At 47.8% G+C, this 21,509-nt stretch overlaps 1 protein-coding gene across 1 annotated transcript; it reads left to right on the top strand.

The window, feature by feature from the left end:
• Nucleotides 1-8,964: 8,964 nt before the first annotated feature.
• Nucleotides 8,965-11,253, top strand: PtA15_5A668 (uncharacterized protein; the record flags this gene model as incomplete). The annotated part of the gene is made up of 9 exons (XM_053169453.1): nucleotides 8,965-9,117; nucleotides 9,191-9,772; nucleotides 9,874-10,062; nucleotides 10,142-10,280; nucleotides 10,351-10,458; nucleotides 10,542-10,762; nucleotides 10,837-11,019; nucleotides 11,110-11,115; nucleotides 11,233-11,253. 9 exons carry the CDS (start codon nucleotides 8,965-8,967, stop codon nucleotides 11,251-11,253), a joined length of 1,602 nt encoding a protein of 533 aa, XP_053020649.1.
• Between the last annotated feature and the right edge of the window lie 10,256 nt (nucleotides 11,254-21,509).

Here is a 21,509-nt window from a genome sequence, read left to right as displayed (position 1 = left end):
GAAGGACGTCCGCCTCGCGCTGGTAATCGCTCGTGTCCAGTTCAAGGAACTGACGGACCTCAGCAACCTTGCGTTGAAGATCGATAACGAGATCAACGGCACCGACCCGGCCTACTACGAGTCCTCCCCCGCTCCGACGACCGACCCGAATGCTATGGACCTTTCAGCGCTACGGGGACACGTGTCTGGAAAGGAGAAAGCCGAAATGATGAGAGCGGGGCTTTGCTTTCACTGTGGCGAACGAGGCCACATCGCGAGGGAATGCCCGAAGAAGTGGAAGGGGAAAGGCAAGGCGGCGGTCAGGATCGCGGAACTAGAAGAGGAGGTACGACGTTTGACTCCGGACATTGGGACAAGCGGAGGCGCAGGACGGGCGGAAGAATCAAAAAATGGCGGCGCTTGGGAGTGACGGTTGTGCCTCACCCGAGCGGTAGGGAGGATGTAGTAGCTAGTTTAGGAGCTTGTAGGATTGTTAACCCCAATGCAATCGATCCACGGCTGTTCGTCAGCCTCTCCTTTTCTTCTTTACATCCCCCAAGTGCCACAACCGCCCCACCTGCCCTATTCCTCATTGACTCTGGGGCAACCCACGACGTCTTGAGTGAGACTTTTGCCGCAAGGATGAGACTGATCCTCAGGCCGGCCCCGACCGAAGAGACTATCACGGGATTTGATGGCTCCAAGAGCCGATCCTCCAGCGAGGTCGACCTACTACTCCACACCGACTCAGCACCCACGACTTTCATAGTCACCAGACTCAAGGACTCCTATGATGGCATACTGGGAATGCCTTGGATAAGGAAGCACGGTCACTCAATCGACTGGCAAGAACGCCGATTCAGGACGACCCCACCGGGAATTGCCGCTGCAGCCGCAGTGTCGTCTTGTCCGACAAAATCCTTGCCGGACGGGGAGGAGCCCGTGGTGAGGAACGCGAGGACAATTGACGAGGGGGTGCACACTTCGTGTGTGAGAACGCCCCCGCAATGTGAGCCCGTTTTTCCCTCTTCTCCACCAGAGTTGTTAAGAACAACTGGCAAGCGGGCACCTTTCCTAGAACTTCCACAACAGGAACAGTCCGACGTACAGGAGATCGTTGGACAACCCAGGAACTCATTCGCGGCCGCTTCGGCGGTTTTGTCTATACCGCAAACAGCCTCAGTAGACGGGGAGGAGCCCGTGAGGCACGCTAGGTTAAATGACGAGGGGGTGCACGCTTCATGCGTGATAACGCCCCCGCGATGTGAGTCCATTACCCTTCCCTCACCACCATGCCAAATAAGAACCACTGGCAAGCGGGTACATTTGCTAGGACATTCCCCACAGATCCTCGATAAACCGGTAGGACAAACTCCTACCCAACTCTGCGCGGCCAAGACCTCATGGTCCACGTCGGCAAGGATCGCGGCCAAGGCAAAATCTACAACACCGACTGCGGCGATTGAAGAGCTGGTGCCGAGACGGTACCACCAGTATTTGAATATGTTTCGCAAATCGGAAGCGCAGCGCCTGCCCCCCCGGAGGAAGTATGACTTCAGGGTGGAACTCCTGCCGGGGACGCTACCCCAAACTAGCCGGATAATTCCCCTCTCGCCAGCGGAGAATGAGGCGCTTGACAAGCTGATCAAAGAAGGTCTGGACAACGGCACAATACGAAGGACGACATCCCCTTGGGCGGCCCCGGTCCTTTTTACGGGGAAGAAGGACGGTAACCTGAGGCCATGCTTTGATTACCGGAAATTGAACGCGGTGACGGTGAAAAACAAGTATCCTTTACCCCTGACCATGGATCTAGTGGACAGCCTGCTGAACGCTGACAAATTCACTAAACTTGATTTGCGAAACGCTTACGGAAACCTTCGTGTGGCGGAGGGCGACGAAGAGAAATTGGCCTTCGTTTGCAGGGCGGGACAGTTCGCGCCGTTGACTATGCCTTTCGGGCCCACGGGAGCACCAGGATTTTTCCAGTTCTTCATGCAGGATATCCTGTTGGGCAGGATCGGGAAAGACGTGGCGGCCTACCTCGACGACATCATGATCTATACTCAGGAGGGAAACGACCACGAAGAAGCCGTCAGCAGCGTCCTCGACGTACTCAGTAAACAACAGCTGTGGCTTAAGCCGGAGAAATGCGAATTCTCACGCTCTGAAGTCGAGTATTTGGGACTCCTGATATCCTGTAACCGAGTGCGGATGGACCCGGCGAAGGTGAAGGCGGTTTCCGACTGGCCTGCGCCGGCAACGGTCACAGAACTGCAACGTTTCATAGGATTCGCCAATTTCTATAGGCGATTCATAGGGGACTTTTCTAAGACGACCAGGCCGCTCCATGATTTGACCAGGGCGGATGTAAGGTTCGAATGGAACGGGCGTTGCAGGGCCGCATTTGAGACGTTGAAGACAGCATTCACGACAGCGCCGATCCTGAAGATCGCCGACCCCTACAAAGCATTTTTACTAGAGTGCGATTGCTCCAATTTCGCATTGGGAGCCGTGTTGTCGCAGGTATGCGATTGGGATGGGGAATTGCACCCGGTAGCGTACCTCTCCCGATCCCTCATCCAGGCCGAGCGAAATTACGAAATTTTTGATAAAGAACTCCTCGCCATCGTGGCGGCTTTCAAAGAATGGCGACATTACCTCGAGGGTAATCCGAACCGGCTGAAAGCGATTGTGTACACCGATCACAGAAACCTAGAAAGCTTTATGACAACAAAAAGCCTCACACGTCGACAAGTCAGGTGGGCGGAGACGCTGGGCAGTTTCGACTTTGAAATCGTGTTCCGCCCAGGTCGACACTCCGCAAGACCGGACGCCCTCTCCAGACGTCCTGACCTGGCGCCGAAAGGAGAGGAGAAACTCACGTTCGGACAACTCTTGCGGCCCGAGAACATTACACCCGAGACGTTCTCGGCCATAGCGGAGGTGGACGACTTCTTCGTCGATGAGTCAATTGATCTCGAGGATGCGAGTTATTGGTTCGAAGTGGACGTGTTAGGGGCCGAGGAGGTGGACCGGGAACCGAAGGAGAACGGGGAGGACCTAATCCCGTCGGATCTGGAGCTGATGAGTGCTATCCGTGATGCCTCGACAAGGGATTCAAGACTGACAAACCTAATAATGAAAGAGTGTCAGGAACAAGGAAGCGGAAAGCAAACATGGAGCTCGAAAGACGGGATAGTCTATAAAGCAGGCCTAGTGGAGGTCCCAGCGGACGAAGCAATCAAGACGGCAATTGTACGGAGCCGCCACGACTGCAGGACAGCAGGACACCCGGGCAGAGCCAAGACCCTCGCATTGGTCCGCAGATGTTTCACCTGGCCATCCCAGAAGAAGTTTGTTAACCGGTATGTCGACGGATGCGGGTCATGCCAACGAGTCAAATCATCAACGCAGAAACCCTTTGGATCACTGGAACCCCTCCCCATTCCGGCGGGCCCATGGACGGACATTTCTTACGATCTAATCACCGATCTCCCCGAGTCTAACGGGTACGACAGTATCTTAACCGTGGCGGATCGTCTCACGAAGATGGTTCATTTCATACCATGTAGGAAGACAATGTCATCGGTTGAATTGGCCGATCTTATGCTCCGGAATGTGTGGAAACTCCACGGTACACCGAAAACGATTGTGTCGGACAGAGGGAGTATATTTATCTCTCAAATCACACGGGAGTTGAGTAGCCGACTGGGAATTAGGCTATGCCCGTCGACAGCGTACCACCCTCGAACGGATGGACAGTCTGAGATCTCTAACAAAGCAGTTGAACAGTATTTACGCCATTTCGTCGGGTACCGACAAGACGACTGGGAACCACTGCTGTCGATGGCCGAATTCTCTCATAACAATAACCAGCATACGTCGACGGGCATCTCCCCATTCAAAGCAAATTATGGGTTCGACCTGCTATTGGGAGGAATACCGTCGACAGCGCAATGCCTCCCAGCGGTGGATGCGCGCCTCAAGACGTTGGCGAAGGTACAAGAAGAACTAGCGGCACACATGGAGGAGGCGCAGAAGGCTATGAAGACCCAATTCGACCGTCATGTTAGGCCAACCCCGGATTGGAAGATCGGCGACTCAGTGTGGCTCAGCAGTAGGAACATTTCGACAACAAGGCCAAGTCCCAAATTGGGACACCGGTGGCTAGGACCATTCCCCATATCTGATAAGATTTCCCCGTCTGTTTACAAACTGACACTGCCCCTTTCTATGAAGGGGGTGCACCCCACATTCCACATTTCTGTGCTTAGGAAACACCAATTGGACACCATTGACGGCCGCGCGGAGGAGGTCCCGGGACCGGTCGCGGTGGAAGGAGAGGAGGAATGGGAGGTGGCGGAGGTTTTGGACTGCAGGAGAAAGAGACGGAAAACGGAGTATCTGATTGCGTGGAAGGGCTATGGTCCGGAGGAAAATTCGTGGGAACCGACGGAAAACCTCACACACTGTCAGGAGTTACTCACGGCCTTCAACACTCAATTTCCCAACGCAACAAGGAGGCACACGAGGACGAGGAGATTCAAGTGAGGGTTAAGCTTTTTCCCTACGGGGTTTTTTAACGCTGCCCGGGGAGAGAGCGCAGAGCCGGGGGCTTGGGCGTTAAGGGCGGGATAGTGTTATGAGCTGCGCCTGCGCGCCATAGCCATATCAAGGGCATGTCACCAGTTGTACATACATGTCACAGCTCCCTTCCATAAGGGGGAGCCGGGAGGAGATCCTCAAACTCTCCTCATCCAGCAATTCACTATTTACCTGGAAGACTCAGCGCTGAAGAGACAGAATCACCCCCTCCCCCACAGACAGACCCTTACACAGAGATTATATACAGAAATTATAGTAGAAATCACTCATCACCTATTGCTCATTGATATCATTGCTTTTGCCCCTGAACCCATTACCATTGAATCATTGCCATTGCTTTCCCCTCTCCCATCACTGCTCCAACCCTCTCACCCTCAGTAGTCAGTAGTCAGCTCATAGTACTAGCTCCTAAGATCAAGCAGAAATCAGCCACACCTTTTATTTCTTTTTCTTAGTGTTACTCTCATCCCCTCAGCATTAGTCAGGAAGGCAGCCTTGTCAGCACCCTTGCATAGCTTACATTAGTACTAGTGTTGCTATCCATTTCCCTTACAAGCTCTATTCTCCCCTTTGAGTAGTTCCATATTGGATGCCGTTCCTGATTGCTAGAGCGCAGTCGCTCATCCAGGCGCATGGATCAATTCCAGTGGAAGTGAAAGCCATTTGACTACTGCTTCAATTGGTTTGCTATGTATATATGTATGGTTTGAGGTGGAATGAATATGTTGATCAGCCAATACGTCCACGTAATTGATGAAGAAATGACAGATAATCTACTCACATGGCTGCAGAGGCGGTAAACACCCAACATACAGGAAGTCCCTTGCCAACCACAGGGTCCCGAATCACAAACATGTAGAGGCTAATTTTGTGGCCGTCTGATAGGCATGAGTTGTTGACAGAATTGTGGGTGCTATCTAACATGAGAATTCCCTGACCATGCTCAATAAGTTGCTCCCATTGCCATTCTGATTGAAAGGCAAATATGAATTCAGTTGAGTCTTCTGAGACAGGAAGGAAGGTGTTCCAGCCCTGCTCCTTGAGGGTCCAATTCCACAGGATTAAAAATTTGAATGGCTTTGGATTGTGCTGTGCCAATACTGCCATTCGAGTTGCAACAAGATAGCGGAATCGGTCAAGTTTGAGGTTACAGGCCTCTAGCTTAACATTGGGTGCACAACACATCTGTTGAATGAATTGTGAGCTTGTTCAGTACCAAATAGTCTGGAAAAGCATCTGCAAGAAGGGAATAAATACAACATACACTGTTAACAATCTCAGGACAGTTTGCCAAGGAATGGATTGCCTTCCAGCTGAGCCCCTCCAAAACGCGCCTGGTTAACCAGTTGTCAAGCATCTTGGGGATCCAATTCTGCTTGATTTCGTCTTCAGAGAAGGGGTTGTGGTTATGTTGCCATTTCCATTTGACTCGGAGTGTGTCAGTCTGAATGTGGTGGAAGATACTGAAGCGACTCTTGCAGCCGCATTTTTTGAAAGTGTGTGCTGCTTCCAGGAATTTCTGACAGCAATGTGGACTCCACTGCGAGGGCACCTATAGTCAAATCTAAAGTGGTTTTTTTGGTGAGGCGGCCAGTTCTTCCGGCTGCTGCTTTGGTTGGCTTGACCCTGGGCGGTGATTGCTGGACATTCCAGTAGACAGTGGTCTGCATTGCCGTTACAAATGCTTTGGCGTTGGCTAGAGTCTTTCCAGGAATGATGAATCGGTGTATGGGGTGGGGAAATGAAGGGGCAGTGGCCAGGGTCCGTCAAATCATGCGCAATGACTTAGGAATCAAGGGTTGGTTTGGTTGCACGGGGATCTCTTGTGTAAACGGCAAGGGGACAACATCGTATATATCAATGACTAGGGGGTACAGCTCTAGGTTGGATTGTTGGCCGCTTGTTTCATTCTGGGTTCTTGCGGGTGTGAAGGTGTGATTATCAAGCGAGAGCAGCGGCAAAAATATGGATAAATTGAACAAAGCACCAAGGCCGGAGAAGCTCTGTAGACAGCTGATGAACTCAATGAGGCAAGACAACAACAATGCCAGTGGAAGTTAGAGTTTTGAGGGTTGAGCTCTAAGCAAGCTGATAATTGGATAGGCAAACAAAGTCAAAAGGAAGTGAAAGCTAACTCATATGTAGAATAATGGACCAATAAGCAAGTAGAGTCAAAAGGAAGTGAAAGCTAACTCATATGTAGAATAATGGACCAATAAGCAAGTAGAGTCAAAAGGAAGTGAAAGCTAACTCATATGTAGAATAATGGACCAATAAGAAAGTAGAGTCAAAAGGAAGCGTAATCAAGGTCAAAGGTAGGAATAAGGAGAGCCTGCCACTGTTTTGGGGAAGAAACTTTATAAGGGATGAATACAAATAAAAATTGGCAAGAGTGGAGGACTATTTATAAGAAACATTGTAATCACAGGCCTTACCGTGCTCTCCTCTGGAAAGCCTTGGGCAATGTTGACTTCAAGTTTTTGCTTGATTTGCTGAAGGTAGCTGGGCACACTTTGGCCTGGTATCCCCAGAATGGTGTAGATGCGGGAATTCCAAGAGTGTTTTTGGCAATGGCTGATGAGCCGTGGATTTTAATCAAGATGCTTTGGGTTTTCATTATTTGTAACAGATACGTGAAGATTATCCCTTCCGTTGTGCATTATGGCGGGACTTATGGGTGCTAGTTTCACCCACCGCTTGATGACCGGTCTGTGTTGGTCATCAAGGGGAGGTGCTACTCCCCTTGATGAACTATTTTGCCGTTCATCGAGGGGAGTAGCACCCTCAATGACCGGTCTGTGTTGGTCATTGAGGGGTGCTACTCCCCTTGATGATTGATTGTGCTGGTCATCAGGGGAGTAGCACCCTTGATGACCGGTCTCTGTTGGTCATTGAGGGGAGTAGCACCCTCGATGACCGGTCTGTAATGGTCATCAAGGGGTGCTACTCCCCTCAATGACCAATGTGTGCAGGTCTAACAAGCCGGGCAGGTGGGTGGGGGAGTAACTCACCTCAATGGGGTGCGCTACTTATGTACACCATTTCATTTGGTTTACATTAAATCTCACCCCAAAAATTGAAGCAGTCTGGGGGTTTTAAAACCTGCACCCCAATGTTTTTGGGGTAAGCAGGTCTGCACACCAATAAATTGGGGTACTCCAGAATTGCACCCCAGTAACATTGGGGTGCACATGTGGGTACACCAACGTTTTGGTGTACATGAAGTAAATTTTTGGGGTGCATTTAGGCTGACCCGTTCTGTTATCCCCTGCAATTTAGAGGTATAACACGGGTTTTTTGCCCATTTTACATTGTTTTTGCGCCAGACGCAGTTAGCGCGTTACTGATGTTATTTTTCGCGGTATTGAGGGGGAAATCACCCTCCGTTACGTTATCCAGACGTGCCCAAGCACATTAATTTACCAGATAGCAATAACATGTTATCTGATAATGGTGGGAAGTTATGTTACAGAAATCCCTCTGGATATTCCCATTGTTGCCCCTCCCCCTCCTTTCAAAAAGTTGGGCGGGTGGGATGGTATTTTGAACAAGGAGTTATTTCTCTGTTGGTTGCGAAATAACTGAGGACACAAATGCAGGTGAGGAATGTGGTGCGGTGAGGGATGGAACTCTGCTCATTGGACTTCATTACAAGTCACCGTCACTTGTGCTGAGCATTTAGACGCTTGGGCCTCTCTTCTCTTGTCCGCAGTCTGCATGAGCTCAGTGCGCATTCCTCATGCTCATGGACTTAGGTACCCTCCCTAAGTTCCTTAAAAAACTGGGGCTCACATCACTTTGAATTTGAGGGAAATACTGCAGGGGGAGAAGATGAAAATGATGTTAATGATGCTATTTAGCTTTAACCAATGTGATATTTTTCTAGCTAGTTTTCCTTTTGGTCATATTTTGATCAGAAATTGTGTTAAAGAGGATGTTTGCAGTTGTAGGCTTGCCAAGGTGCTAGTTGTCTTCTCAAAAATAAAATAATAGTAATTCTACCAAAAGAATTGATGGATGGGTGCTTGGTAGACTCACCCATTGCAATGCCCACTTCAAACCTCACAAAAGCTCTGTTCTGCTAAGCTTTATACCATTGTTTTTGGATCAAATTGTCCGCCTGCGTCCCTCCTTTCAATTGATCCCACTCTCAGATAATTCCGTAGACGTTTGCAGAAGTTACAGTGATTTCTGTCCCCTCGTCTCCAGGAGCGGGGCCCCGATCGGGGGCAGCCCGTTTAAATATTTGGTCTGACAGGCCCGGCCGAAAATCAATTTTTGTTGAGAAAAGCCTGTCAGTGTCCGGCCCGGGCCTGCACCCGCGCGGGCTCGGGCCGCCCGCTGGACAGCCCGTCCGTTAACTCCGCACCCGGCTGGATGAGTGGAGTGATCGAGAAAGAAACACGCAGAACGACCGTCTCGCCGCAAACCGATGCAATGAGCAGCTACCGGGCGGAGAAGGAAGGATTCGTGTCGGGTGGCCGGGGCTGTTCCGGCTCGGACATCCTTGCCGTCCTGGCCAATCTCCTGGTAAGAAGAGCAGCCCACCGCCCGTTGCAGCAGCCAACGCTGACCAGCGCTTTTCTTCCTGACCTCTGTCCAGCTGACCCATCTCCTGCACCGGGCATTGCCGGCCCACCTGGCCCGCCGCTCTCCCCTCGTGAGACTGGCGATCGAGAGCGTGACGCTGGTCCTGCCTTTGCTAGCGATCACCACCGTGCTCGGCGACCGGCTCTGGCCCGCGACTGTCGCTCTGGGCCTGTGCGTGTTGTTGGCGTGGAGGCGACGCAGAGGGACGGGGGAGGAGGAGGAGCTGGCGCCGCTGGGGATGGCCAAGCGACGCTCAAGCCCGCCGCGCCATGCCGAGCCTGTGTCCGAGCAGGCCCCGCTCGTCGGTCCCGCCGACACGCCCGGCTCCAGCCTCAGCCATGCCCAGCCCCGGCCACACGGCGTCCTAAGACGCAGATTCACAGAGTCCGACCAGGTCCGCCTCTCCGGCTTCCCCGACGCCCAACCTCCATCCTCCCCCGGCCCATCCCTCCTCCCCCCCATCCGCTTCTACCAGCCCTTCCTCACCGTCTATCGCGCCCAGCTCATCCTCCTCACCGCCCTCTCCATCCTCGCCGTCGACTTCACCATCTTCCCCCGCAAGTTCGCCAAGACCGAGTCATGGGGGATCTCCCTCGTCAGTCTCGTTTCCTCGATACATGGAACGCCTCCGTGAATTCCCCGCAGGGAAGCCTGTTGACGGGCGATCGGCTGTTGTTTGTGCAGGGACTCCCGTAGATGGACGCCGGCGTCGGCTCCTTCGTCTTTTCTCTAGGCATCATCTCCGCCCTGCCGATCCTCAAACGCCTCTCCGTCCTCGCCCCGCAACCGCTGTTGATCGAGCTGTGGCGAAGCACGCGCAAGACCGTCCCGCTCTGTCTCCTGGGTCTCATCAGGATCGTCTTCGTCAAGGGCGTCGATTATCCAGTCCGTCCTCCCCTTCCCCTTATCTCTCTCTCTCTCTCTCTTGCTTCGTGTGGCTTATTGAAGGGTTCGTGGTTCGTAGGAACATGTGTCCGAATACGGTGTCCATTGGAACTTCTTCTTCACCCTGTCCATCCTCCCCCTGACGGGCGTACTAGCACGGCGGTTCTTCGAGGCCTCGCGGGCCAACCTAGCCTTGATCGGCGTCCTGATCGCCATAGGTACTCCACCCGACTTCTACCTAACCTCGTTGGTCGACTGACTTCCGTGGTTTTTTTTTTTGGCATTCAGTCCACCAATGCCTTCTTAGTCAAGCCGGAGTCCAAGAGTACGTGATGTCGTCGACGCCGCGGACGACGTTTGTCTCCGCGAACCGGGAAGGGCTGGCAAGCATGCCGGGTGAGCTCGGCATCAGCCCTCAATCTCCCAGCCCAAAAGGCCGCGTAAAGACTGACGCGGATGATGGTGGTGGGAGAATACAGGATACATGGTGATCTACGTGCTGGGCCTCTCGGCAGGGACTTACGTGCTCCCGCCGTCGCCGGACTTCCTCGCCCGGCTGCTTCGGCGCCAGACGGCCTCGCGCAAGCTGCTCATCCGCCAGCCGGGGAAAGCGTTGGTGGTCTACTCGAGCTGGACGATTATCTGGTGGACGTTGTTCTTCCTCTGCGACGCCTTCGTCTCTGCCCCCTCACGAAGACTCGTACGCGCGCTCTTCTCTCTCCCCCTGGCAGCTCTTTCTGCTCACTGACGCTCTTCGACGCGCCCTTCATGCAGGCTAATCCTACCTACTGTTTCTGGATCGCCGCCACTAATCTCTCCTGGATCACCGGCCATGCGCTTGTCCACGAAGTCCTCCTGCCCCACTCATCCAAGCCGCCTGCGTCTATGGAAGAGCCAACAAACATCCCGTTGACCTTCGAGATCATCAACCGGAACAGTCTGGCCATCTTCCTCTTCGTGCGCCCCTTTCTCTCTTCCCCTTAGAAGCCTGCATGTCCTGTATTAACTCATTTTTCTCCGCGACGGGTCTTTGGACCGCGTGGATAGGCTAATGTTCTCACCGGAGCCATCAACCTCTCTGTACACTCCATGTACCTCCATCCGACTCCTGCGTTCCTCCTCCTACTCCTCTATCTCACTCTTATCATCGCGTTTGCTTGGGCCATCAAGTCCTTCAAAATCTCTCTATGAAACAAAAAACATCCTTTTCTTTTCCATTCGTCCACATCATTATCATTCTTCATTTTCATTCTTCTTTCTATTACGCATCTTTACCCTGTGCAAAGAATCATCCCCACTCGTAGCTAAAACCATTTCTGGGTTGGTGAAGGGGAAAACAGGACTGTGTTGTGTGTAATACGACGAAAGCCATGAAGAACAAGAAAACAATGAGAAATAGATATGTATAAAAAAAGCTTGTGTGGTAGATGGAAGGTCACAGAAGACAAAGATACATTATTCATACATGGATTTGATTGACAACAAAGCAAGATACAAAAGGATCAGACACCATGAAAAAAATTAGGGGACTAGGTGGCAGCTGATGTCAAGCTAAATCCAGCATTCATTCCAAACATTCACCAAGGGAAAAGTGGTAGAACCCCTGATGCAACGGTGTATCCGCTGCGCTCCGATAAAAAAAGCAGCATTTTAGCGTAGCGCAGCGGTTGACCAACGTTGTAACCGCTGCGCTGCGCTAAAAAAAGCGGTCATTTAGCGCAGCGCAGCGGTCACACCGCTACGTCCCAGAGGCATGTAGCGGAAGCTGTTGAAAAAACCGCTGCGCTATTTGCTACGTGCAGCGGTTGACCGCTACCCACCCGGGGCAATTAGCGATAGCGCAGCGGAAGCGGAAATCCGCTGCGTTATCCGCTAATTGAGCGGATAGCGGAATTTAATTTCATGTCAAACCTCTTTTAACATGATTTAAACCATTTTCTTTCATTTTTTTCAAACTGCTGCGCTACCGCTGAAGCGCAGCGGTTCAGCGCTACGTGACCGCTTTTTTGAGCGCGCTAAAATCATTTAATTTTTCCAGGGAAAACAAAAAGCGGTTAGCGCAGCGGTCAGGCCGCTGCGCGCAGCGGCACAAAAAACCGCTGCGCTAAAAGCAGCGCAGCTGTTACAACGTTGGGCTGACCACTGTGTGCCCAGACCAAAAAGCAATAGCGCAGCAAGAACACCGCTGCGCTACTCGCTACGCGCAGAGATTGTCCGCTACCCTCCCGGGCCATTAGCAAACGCAAAAATTGGCTACGCTACCCGCTGAATTAGCGGATAGCGGAACAGTTTTCTGTTCTAAACGTGTTTTTATGTGTTTTAAAACATTTTTCTTGTTTTTTTTGGCCCCCACATGGCAAACAGAAAAGCGGCACTGACCGCTACGTGATCACTTCTTCAGCGCGCTATTTTTAGATTTGTTTTTTGGGAAAATCAAAAAGCGCGTAGCACATCAATGTGGCCACTGCCTGTAGCGCGTAGCGCAGCAACCCAAAAAATCGCTGCGCTACACGCAGTGCAGCGGATACACTGCTGCCTGATGAAGACAAGGGGGCATTGTTATCCAAGGGGAGTATGTTGGAATACCACTGGACTTCCAATACATGTTATTGGATGTCACCTGAAACCTATTCACATACATTTTTTCAAGGCAAGAGGGTGAATGTGTCCTGAAATGTCTAGACATACAGTTAGCAGGCATTTTCCTACTAAGCCCACTGTGCACCCCTTACATATCCCAAAAACTTCAGGGAAATCAGAATATTCACAATTATAAGTGCCCTGAAATTTTGGTGCAGCTGTGAAATGTAACAAAAAAAGCTACTCCCTTTGTGTGCCTGTGTCTCTATAGCTACAGCAGGGCACAAGGAACAATGGGGGGGGCGGGGGGGGGGGGGGGATCTACTGGATCTCTTGGGATAAAGAATACAAGTAGAAACAAAGAGAGAAGTGAATAAAAGAAGAGAAAGAGACGAAGGTCTTGAAATTTGATTTTGAGGATGGACCTGGGTAATGCAAAACCTAAGTTGGCTACAAGTTGTGCTAGAAAGAAGTGCAACAGCCTCTCCACACACTAAGGAAACAGCGGGAGGAATTAGAAATAGCAGAACTATTCTGCTCTGATTTTTGCACTAAGTCTAGGCTTGACAAGAGGTAACCTTGATGATCTTTGGAGGGTTGAAGATGGGAGATAATTGATGGCCCCCCTCCGTGCAGGCCACCAGCTCCCCCCAAAAACCTATCTGCACATGGGGGGTGCCATGAGGTGGCCGGGTTGAGACACTCCAGCCATCTGGAGGAATCAATCCTCTTGATGACGAGAATAGACCGGTCATCAAGAGGATAAATCCCTCTTGATGACCGGTCTATTATGGTCATCAAGAGGGATTTATCCCCTTGATGACCGGTCTATTCTGATAAATCTCTCTTGATGACCATAATAGACCGGTCATCAAGAGGGTGTTTCATCAAGAGCATCACCCTCTCAGTGATGATGTGCCCTCTTGATGCTCTTTATAACTGGAATAGACTGTTCATCAAGAGAGCACATGACTCTTGATGACCTCTAAATGACCTGTCTGTACTGGGCATCAAGAAAGATGTATCCTCTTTCTAACCAGTCTATTACGGTCATTGAGAGGGATGTATCCTCTTGATGACCGTTCTATTCCGGTCATTGAGAGGGATGTATCTTGATGACCGGTCTATTCCCTTCATTGAGAGGGATGTATCCTCTTGATGACCGGTCTATTCCGTTCATTGAGAGGGATGTATCCTCTTGATGACCGGTCTATTCCAGTCATTGAGAGGGATGTATCCTCTTGATGAAAGGTCTATTCTGGTCATTGAGAGGGATGTATCCTCTTAATGACCAGTCTATTCCCGTCATTGAGATGGATTTGGCCTCTTGATGCCCATTCTATTCCGGTCATCAAGAGGAATTTGGCCTCTTGGTGACTGGTCTATTCCGGTCACTGAGAGGATTGATTCCTCCAGATGGCTGGAGTGTCTCAACCCTGTCACCTCACGGCACCCTTGTGTGCAAATAGTATTTTAGGGGAAGCTGGTGGCGCGCACAGAGGGGGGGCCAATGTCAAGTGATGTTGAGTCAACAGAGATTCCTGTGTGAAAATTAAATCCAAGAAAATAATTAATTTATTGATTTTTTTTTTTTTGATATTATGAATGCATGACAATAATTATCAACATCTCAGATGAATTTTGGTAATTTTTTGTGTTGCATAGAAATGAGTAGAAATGAGTAAAATATAAAACACATGGGTATGAATGTGGAAGTAGACAAGCTTTTCTGCTGCAGCAGAGTGCTCTTGGTGTTGGTTCCATGTTGCGTGAACAGGGGAGCATTTAACTTGGTGTTCTGGATGGCCAAGGCAAATGTCAGCCAAAAGGATGTGAGAGGGGTAAAGGAAGAAAGAAGCATGGGAAATAATCTGTGGATCTTTAAGATGAAGGATTGAGACTATCTGTCTGAATGAGGACAATGGTTGCTTTGAGAAATCAGGCCACAGAGACAAAGGCTATTTCAGAAGATAATCTGATTTTGTCTGGTATTGTAAAACACAATTTTAGACTTGAATTTGATAGGTATTGGTAATACTAAAGGGTGTTGACTACACCTTTCTCTGTTTTAGCAAACTTTACCTAAACTATCTGCATTGAAATTTATGCTGATTTACTAATAGCACTGTGCCACTGAGATACACAAGCAAAATTTAAGCATAGAACACTTGGCACCAAAGTTAATTGAAAATTAAAAAATCATTAATTACGTCAACAAGTATTTTTTCCACACAGCATTTCCCCTTACAGGGTTGCGGAACATGTACTTGACAACATAACCAAAGATTTTTAGGCCCCGTTTGGCTGCCGCGTTATACGTGATAAATGGGCTTTTTAGCACTTTTCACGTAAGAAATCTATGACCATGGTGAGAGATATACATCAGCATACTTTCCCAGCCAAATTGGCTGGCACAATGGGATAAACTTTATTTCAATCTTGCTGATGTTTAGCTTACGTGAAGAGTGCTATTTATCACGCGCGACCCCGGGGGGGTCAAAGTTTTTGGTGGAGACGGGGGGCGAACTTTGGGTCGCGCGTGATAAATTTGCACATTTATCACACATAACGCGGCAGCCAAACGGGGCCTTAATATAAAGGAACGACCTGAGAGGACAACTATCATGGCAAAGCCAGTCAATACCTCTCAGGGCACTGCGACTCATGATTAATTAGGAATAGAAAGTGGGAATTGGGAATATAAACAGGTGCGTCGCCACTGCCAGCTCTGATCAAGGCAGTGGCAACGCACCTATTTATATTCCCAATTCTCACCTCCATATTGCATTTGTCACGCGCGCGGGTCAGCGGTATCTCAACACCCAGCACATGAATCTTTGCTATAACCAAAAAGCGACTTTCCGTAACCGGCTCCGACCCCCGTTGCGCTTTCCTAAAAGAGAAAACCCAACAACTCAAATGCACAAAATTGCTAACGCCACACAACAAAATCGGCCTAACCCTTTGTTGGAAAAGTAGTAGCTTTGCTCAAGCATTGCTTTTTGCTTTTTAAAAGTGATTCCCAAGTCCTCAAAAGCACCTCAGCAACAACCCCATTTACCATTTCTGGTTGATTGTAAGCATCCTTTCCGTTTCCTTGTTTCCAAACCGGTTAACTCCCTCACATTGTGTATACATTTTTTTGCCACAACTGGTACCACTGGATTGACGCATCACGTACTATTTCTCGGTATTGATGAACATGACTTCCGGTTTAACTCCAGATCCTGAATCATTCCCCTGTTCACTATTTTCCACATCCAGTGCGCGGGTCATTTAACAAGCACTGTTTGCGAGTACACTCAACAAATTGCCTGTGGAAGGTCGGACCTGGGAGGACGCCGGGCTCTACCCTGTGGATCAGTTGTACTGGGAGCAGTATGCCCAGGGCCCTGAACACGTGGGTGCGGACATTCACAAAATTACATCTTGTTGATTTCAGTACACTAAATCCGGGACAAAGAATAATCTTTAAGCAACTTTTCAAGTTACAACACCCACAATTTGTCTCTGGTCCCGCGGGATGGAGAATGTTACTTAGTGAATGCCGTAATCCAACACTTTACAAAGATTGGGGCTCCGGTAATGGCAGTGGCTTCCTTGGATTTGCGGCTATGGTCCTTGACGGTGGCGGTACAGCACATTCAAAGCTTTGTATTCCAAGTCCCACACAAATTACAACATCCAAACAAGTTTAGGTCGCACGTTAGCGGAGCTGAAACTATTAATGTGGGATGAAGTTACAATGACTCACATAGATGCCATTGAGATGGTTGACTGGTTGTTACGTCACTTGTGAGACTGTGCGCTACCATTTGGCGGAGAACAATTTGTGTTTGGCAGAGATTTCCGGCAAACATTGCCTGTGGTCCGTGGCGGTGATATTTTTTCCCAAGGTTCAGCCAGTCTCTGATTGGCTCATATTTATGATCTCTGGCCAAGCGGTTCAGCTTGACCGGTAACATGCACTTGGTTTCTGATCAATCTGACATGGACAAACTTTCTCCCAATGTTGACAACAATGTTTTCTCAACCTGGTTATTGGATTTTGGGTCAGGGGCTGTGATGGTATATAATTCTGAGATAGTTTCTCTAGGCCAAGCACCCGTGTTCAGCAGCCGTGTTGTTGTTTGCAACACTTACCAGTACAAGAGATTTTTGTCAAGCCGTAGACAAAGTACTCAGCAACTGTGACAAAACGATAGGCCCAGAATATCTGGTCAACAACAAAATTCTGTGGTTTTCAATGCCTTCTCTTTGGCTGAAGGAGCTTGGGAGCGGACTGTGTAATGGAACTCAGCTCCTGGTCAAAGGGATTCAGCCTCATTTGCTGAAGTGCAAATTCATGAATGGCTCAAAAGTAAGGGAAGAGGTGTTGCTGCCAAAGATGGTTCTGATCCACAAGCCAGATCAGGTTTGTGCTACAAAATTTGTGTGATGTCAATTCCCTGTGGTTCCCGCTTTTACAATGACGATCAACAAAGCTCAGGGATAGACTCTGGGTTGTGTGGGTGTTTATCTTCCTCAACCAGTTTTTTCCCAAGGGCAACTATATGTTGCCCTGTCTCACACAACAAGTTGTGCCGGCTTACTTGTTGGTATTGTAGGGGATAAAAGTGTTTTGCATATGTAGTAAATGTGAGTGTTATTAGAGATGCAGTTTTGTAAATGTGGACTTGAAATTTGTGTGCTATTTGTACTGGACTTAGAGTCGCTACCTCTTGTGTCGCTTTTACCTTTGTATCCATATTTGTAACTGTTCATAAACAAATAAAATTTAGTTTCTGACTTATGGTCTCGCGTGCGCGGTTTGCAATTAGAGTGATGTTACGGTGTCTCCTGTGGGGCGGTTCACAAGTAGTAGTGTCGCTTGAGTTCTGTCTTAGTTTGTGTGGCGCAGCCGCAATTTCCCTAGTAAATGAATAAAACAGACAGGAAGACATAGTTACACATCATGTATAATTTACAGAATGCAGAACTTGAGGATATGAAACTGGATTATTGTGTCATCCTATCATCTTCAATGTGAAATCAACAAATAAAAAACACTCTGTGCAAACCATTTCTTTCTTCCTCATACTGAGAAAGAATCAATGTCTTAGAAAAGCATAAAATTGATCCTGAAATTGAAATATCTGACTCATTCAAACAGATTTTAATACTTCTAGTCCACTTCTAATTCTCCCTGATCAGATGTTTTTCCAAGTTCTGCTTTTTATTGGATGTTCCATCTCACCTTCTTTTTGTGCTATTGAGATCCCAGGCAGATCAAAAGCTGAGATGAAAGTTCATGTTGGAATATCAAATACTCTTCATGGTACATAAAAGAATTATTCTCTTAAACCCAATTTTATGCTGTTTAAAAAGTTTTTTTCCTTGCTGATTTAGATGTCTGTCTATTCCTATCCACCTTCTTGCCAAACAATTCTTTAGATCTTCCCAATGATGATGCATTGGAAGTACAAGATTTATTGGGATCCATTTCCAAGGATTTCAATGACACCAGCAACACAAAAGATCTCATGTTATATTGGGAAAACAGGTTGAGCCATGGGCCAGTGAGGCCCACTGAGAATAAATCAAGTTAGTAGGAATCACTTTGCATTTTGAAATCTGCCGCTTGTTATTTTTAAAATTCTGAGGTTGATTGGAACACTATTTTCAGAGGGCTATATCATGAATGGAAAACTACAACAAAAGCAAGGTAAGCCTCTGTTTCATTTTTTTTCAATTACTAACCAATGAATCATAAATAAAATATCTGGAACTTTAGAACAGTTGAAATGCTTTCTGGAAGAGTTTGCATTGCTTGAGGGACTGAAGGGCAGCATTTTTCCTCAAGAATTGGAGCCTGAATTTGGAGCATTTCTGGAAATATATCATGAGTATTTAGCACTCTTCAAGAAACTTATGCTCTGTGACATATTGGAAGTTAATCCAACTGTTTCCACCATGGAACATTTGATAGAATTGCTTACACAAGAGCAACCAAATGGTAAATTTCTTGAAAAATTACCTGATGGTGTGTATCCAATTATTGCAAAACACAACTCAAGGAGAAAACATGGTGTTTTATTTTTGGATGAAATCAAGGAAATCTTCAACTATGACATGGAAAAAAATAAATATTCAATTTATTGGAGATATAAGCAAGAGTACCTCATAGCGGAGCCTTACTTACTTAAAACAATTAATTTATTGTTCAAGTATGGATTTTGTGATAAGGAAGATATAAGAAGACTATTTCAAGAAGATAGACTTCTATGGTCTCTATATGCTAGAAGCAATGAAAACATATCCATGACCCTCCCATACTATCACATGGAATCTCTTGGGACAGATCCCACTGAAAACTGGTTTTGGTTATCAGATTTCCAGTTCCTTGAAGGTGAGTTTTAATGTAAAACAATAATTCAAGTTGATATTGATACTCATGGGACATCAATTCTTTTATTTCTAATCATAAATTCCCAAGCCCTCACCCAGAGTGACAAAAATAGGATAAATTTCAAGGTCTACAGTGGCAAATTTGACCAGAGTTATCATTGTTATAGACTATTCAACAAGTTCCCCAGATTCAAATTCCACTTTTTGACTGTTAAATCTGAAAACATATACAGCAATCAACTCAAAGCTACTCATAAATCATCAGGAATGATAAGCACGCACAACAAACACCTTGACCTTCTTCATATAACATCAAATAATGAAAACAAAGTTGAGGAAGATGTCAAGCATCTAATCATTCTTCTGTTGAAACTTTGCCCAGAACTGAATTTACAATGGGAAATTGACCATGAGTACCCTCGTTGGCACCCAGAACCCCTGATTTTTGATATTTGTGCAATTTTGGCTTTCATTGATAGAAAATTCTCCCCAGGAGTTATCAGACATATCTTGAATAAATATGAAAGGAGGGAGATAGCACATACATTAGATGAACAATGTATACCAAAGTACTTTGAGCAAAAGTTCAAGATGCTTCTGGTAGCTAAATGTATTTGTCAAATGAAAAAATTTACAAAATCTATATCTGTAGAAACTTACAACAGCTTCAAACACCGTCTCCTGAGACATCCATGTGACATAAAATCATTTTACAAAAACCAATATGATGTACTATCCAATATGATTGCAGAATACAAGGGGGCTGAAAAAATTCTTCAAAGACAACTCAGATGGAAGGAGCTGAGAAGAATCAACCATACCTCAAGAAAGTTTCATGAGGAAATGCAAGACTTTATGAAATACCTGGAGGCCAAAGTGAAGTGAAACAAATGAAGAGATGAGGAATTTCTAAACCAGAAATCTGGCAATCATAATTGATCAAGTTTTCAGACAAACTGTTTCATTAAATATGTGATGGAATTGCTTGCATCCTAGCCATTGTCCCTTTTTCTTACTGATTCATCAATCACTTCCACTCTAACCGCAATTCCTTTTCTTTCGAATCATCATCAATATCTATTGGTCGTGTTTTTAGCTTTCATTTATGTGTATGCAACGGTGCGGGAAATTACCCGGGAAATTGCCCGTTGTTGAGAGGAGCTCGAGCTCAAGGCGATGCGGTCGTTCGGGAGATAGGAGTATTTTTCCAATCTAGAGGGCCATCCCAAATTATCGGGACGGGTGTGTCACGAAGCCAGTCTGTCTTCACCCGGTGAAGGCGCGTCCGGCTTGGGGTAGTCCGGCCAAGTAGGGCCAAGCTAGCACAGTTTTATAAGAAGCTGATGGGATGTGAATCTGACGACAAGAAACACGTCGCCGATCAGCTCTGAGCACGCCCGGTATCGATCCAACTCTCGGTATGATTACTCACCTGACGACAAGAAACACGTCGCCGATCAGCTCTGAGCACGCCCAGTATCGATCCAACTCTTGGTGAAGTAAGAGTAGAACCGGTACCGGGCGGCGAGCTAGACTACATACAAGTTGGTCGCAGCCGCAGTAGACTATGACGATGAATACATGCATGATGATGAGATGGTTAAGGTTGTGTAACTCTGATTACCTAGGTTTGCGATCTTGGTAACCTCCGGCTCCTAACATCCCCCCCCAAGATTGCAAACCTCACGCCCTCAATCCTAGATTCTCCAACGCCGCTTCCATCTTGTTAGGACCAAGTTTCTTGGTAAAAATGTCGGCTTGTTGTGTTTTTGTGCTGGTCCATTGTATCCTGATGTTGTTTTCGCGCACAAAATCATTAATAAAATAGAACGCCCGAATTAGATATCTTGTTTTCTTCTTGGACGCATTATCACCTGCAATCAATACCGCTGCCTCATTGTCGCAGAAAATCTTCATTTTTACCGTATGATTGAGTTCTTCAAGCACCATTGAAAGTCCCGCCAAATGTTGAGCCCCATCCGACAACGCCACATACTCCGCCGCGCACGTCGAGAGTGCTACCACCGTTTGCCTCTTCGCACCCCACGCCACTGAGTCTCCCAAATGTTTGATTACAAACCCTGAAGTTGACCTTTCATGTTCGCCGCCCCAATTCGCATCCGACCACAAGTCCAACGATTCGCCTTTACCCTTCAGAACCAGCTTCATCGACGACGACCTTTTGACGTACCCTACTAGGAAATCAAGAGCTTTCCAGTGGGATTGTGACGGGGCTTGAGAATACCGAGCCAGTAGATTGACGCCGTACAATAGATCTGGTCGAGTGCCTGCTGCCAAGTACATTAGAGATCCAATGATGGATCTGTATTGGGTTTGGTCTACCGGTTCTCCTGCATTCAACTCGAGATCTGCGTCTGGAAGTGTGCTACGCTGGGTGAAAATGGTGCGCGGGTAGTCGTCGACGATCTGCTGTGCTAGTTTTTCTTGATCCAATTCAACCATACAACCGGAAATCTTGA

This window comes from Puccinia triticina, chromosome 5A, assembly GCF_026914185.1.
Source record: "Puccinia triticina chromosome 5A, complete sequence".
Lineage (NCBI taxonomy): Eukaryota > Fungi > Basidiomycota > Pucciniomycetes > Pucciniales > Pucciniaceae > Puccinia > Puccinia triticina.
Note: the sequence above shows the minus strand (reverse complement) of the source record. Positions and strands in the feature narration are given on the sequence as shown.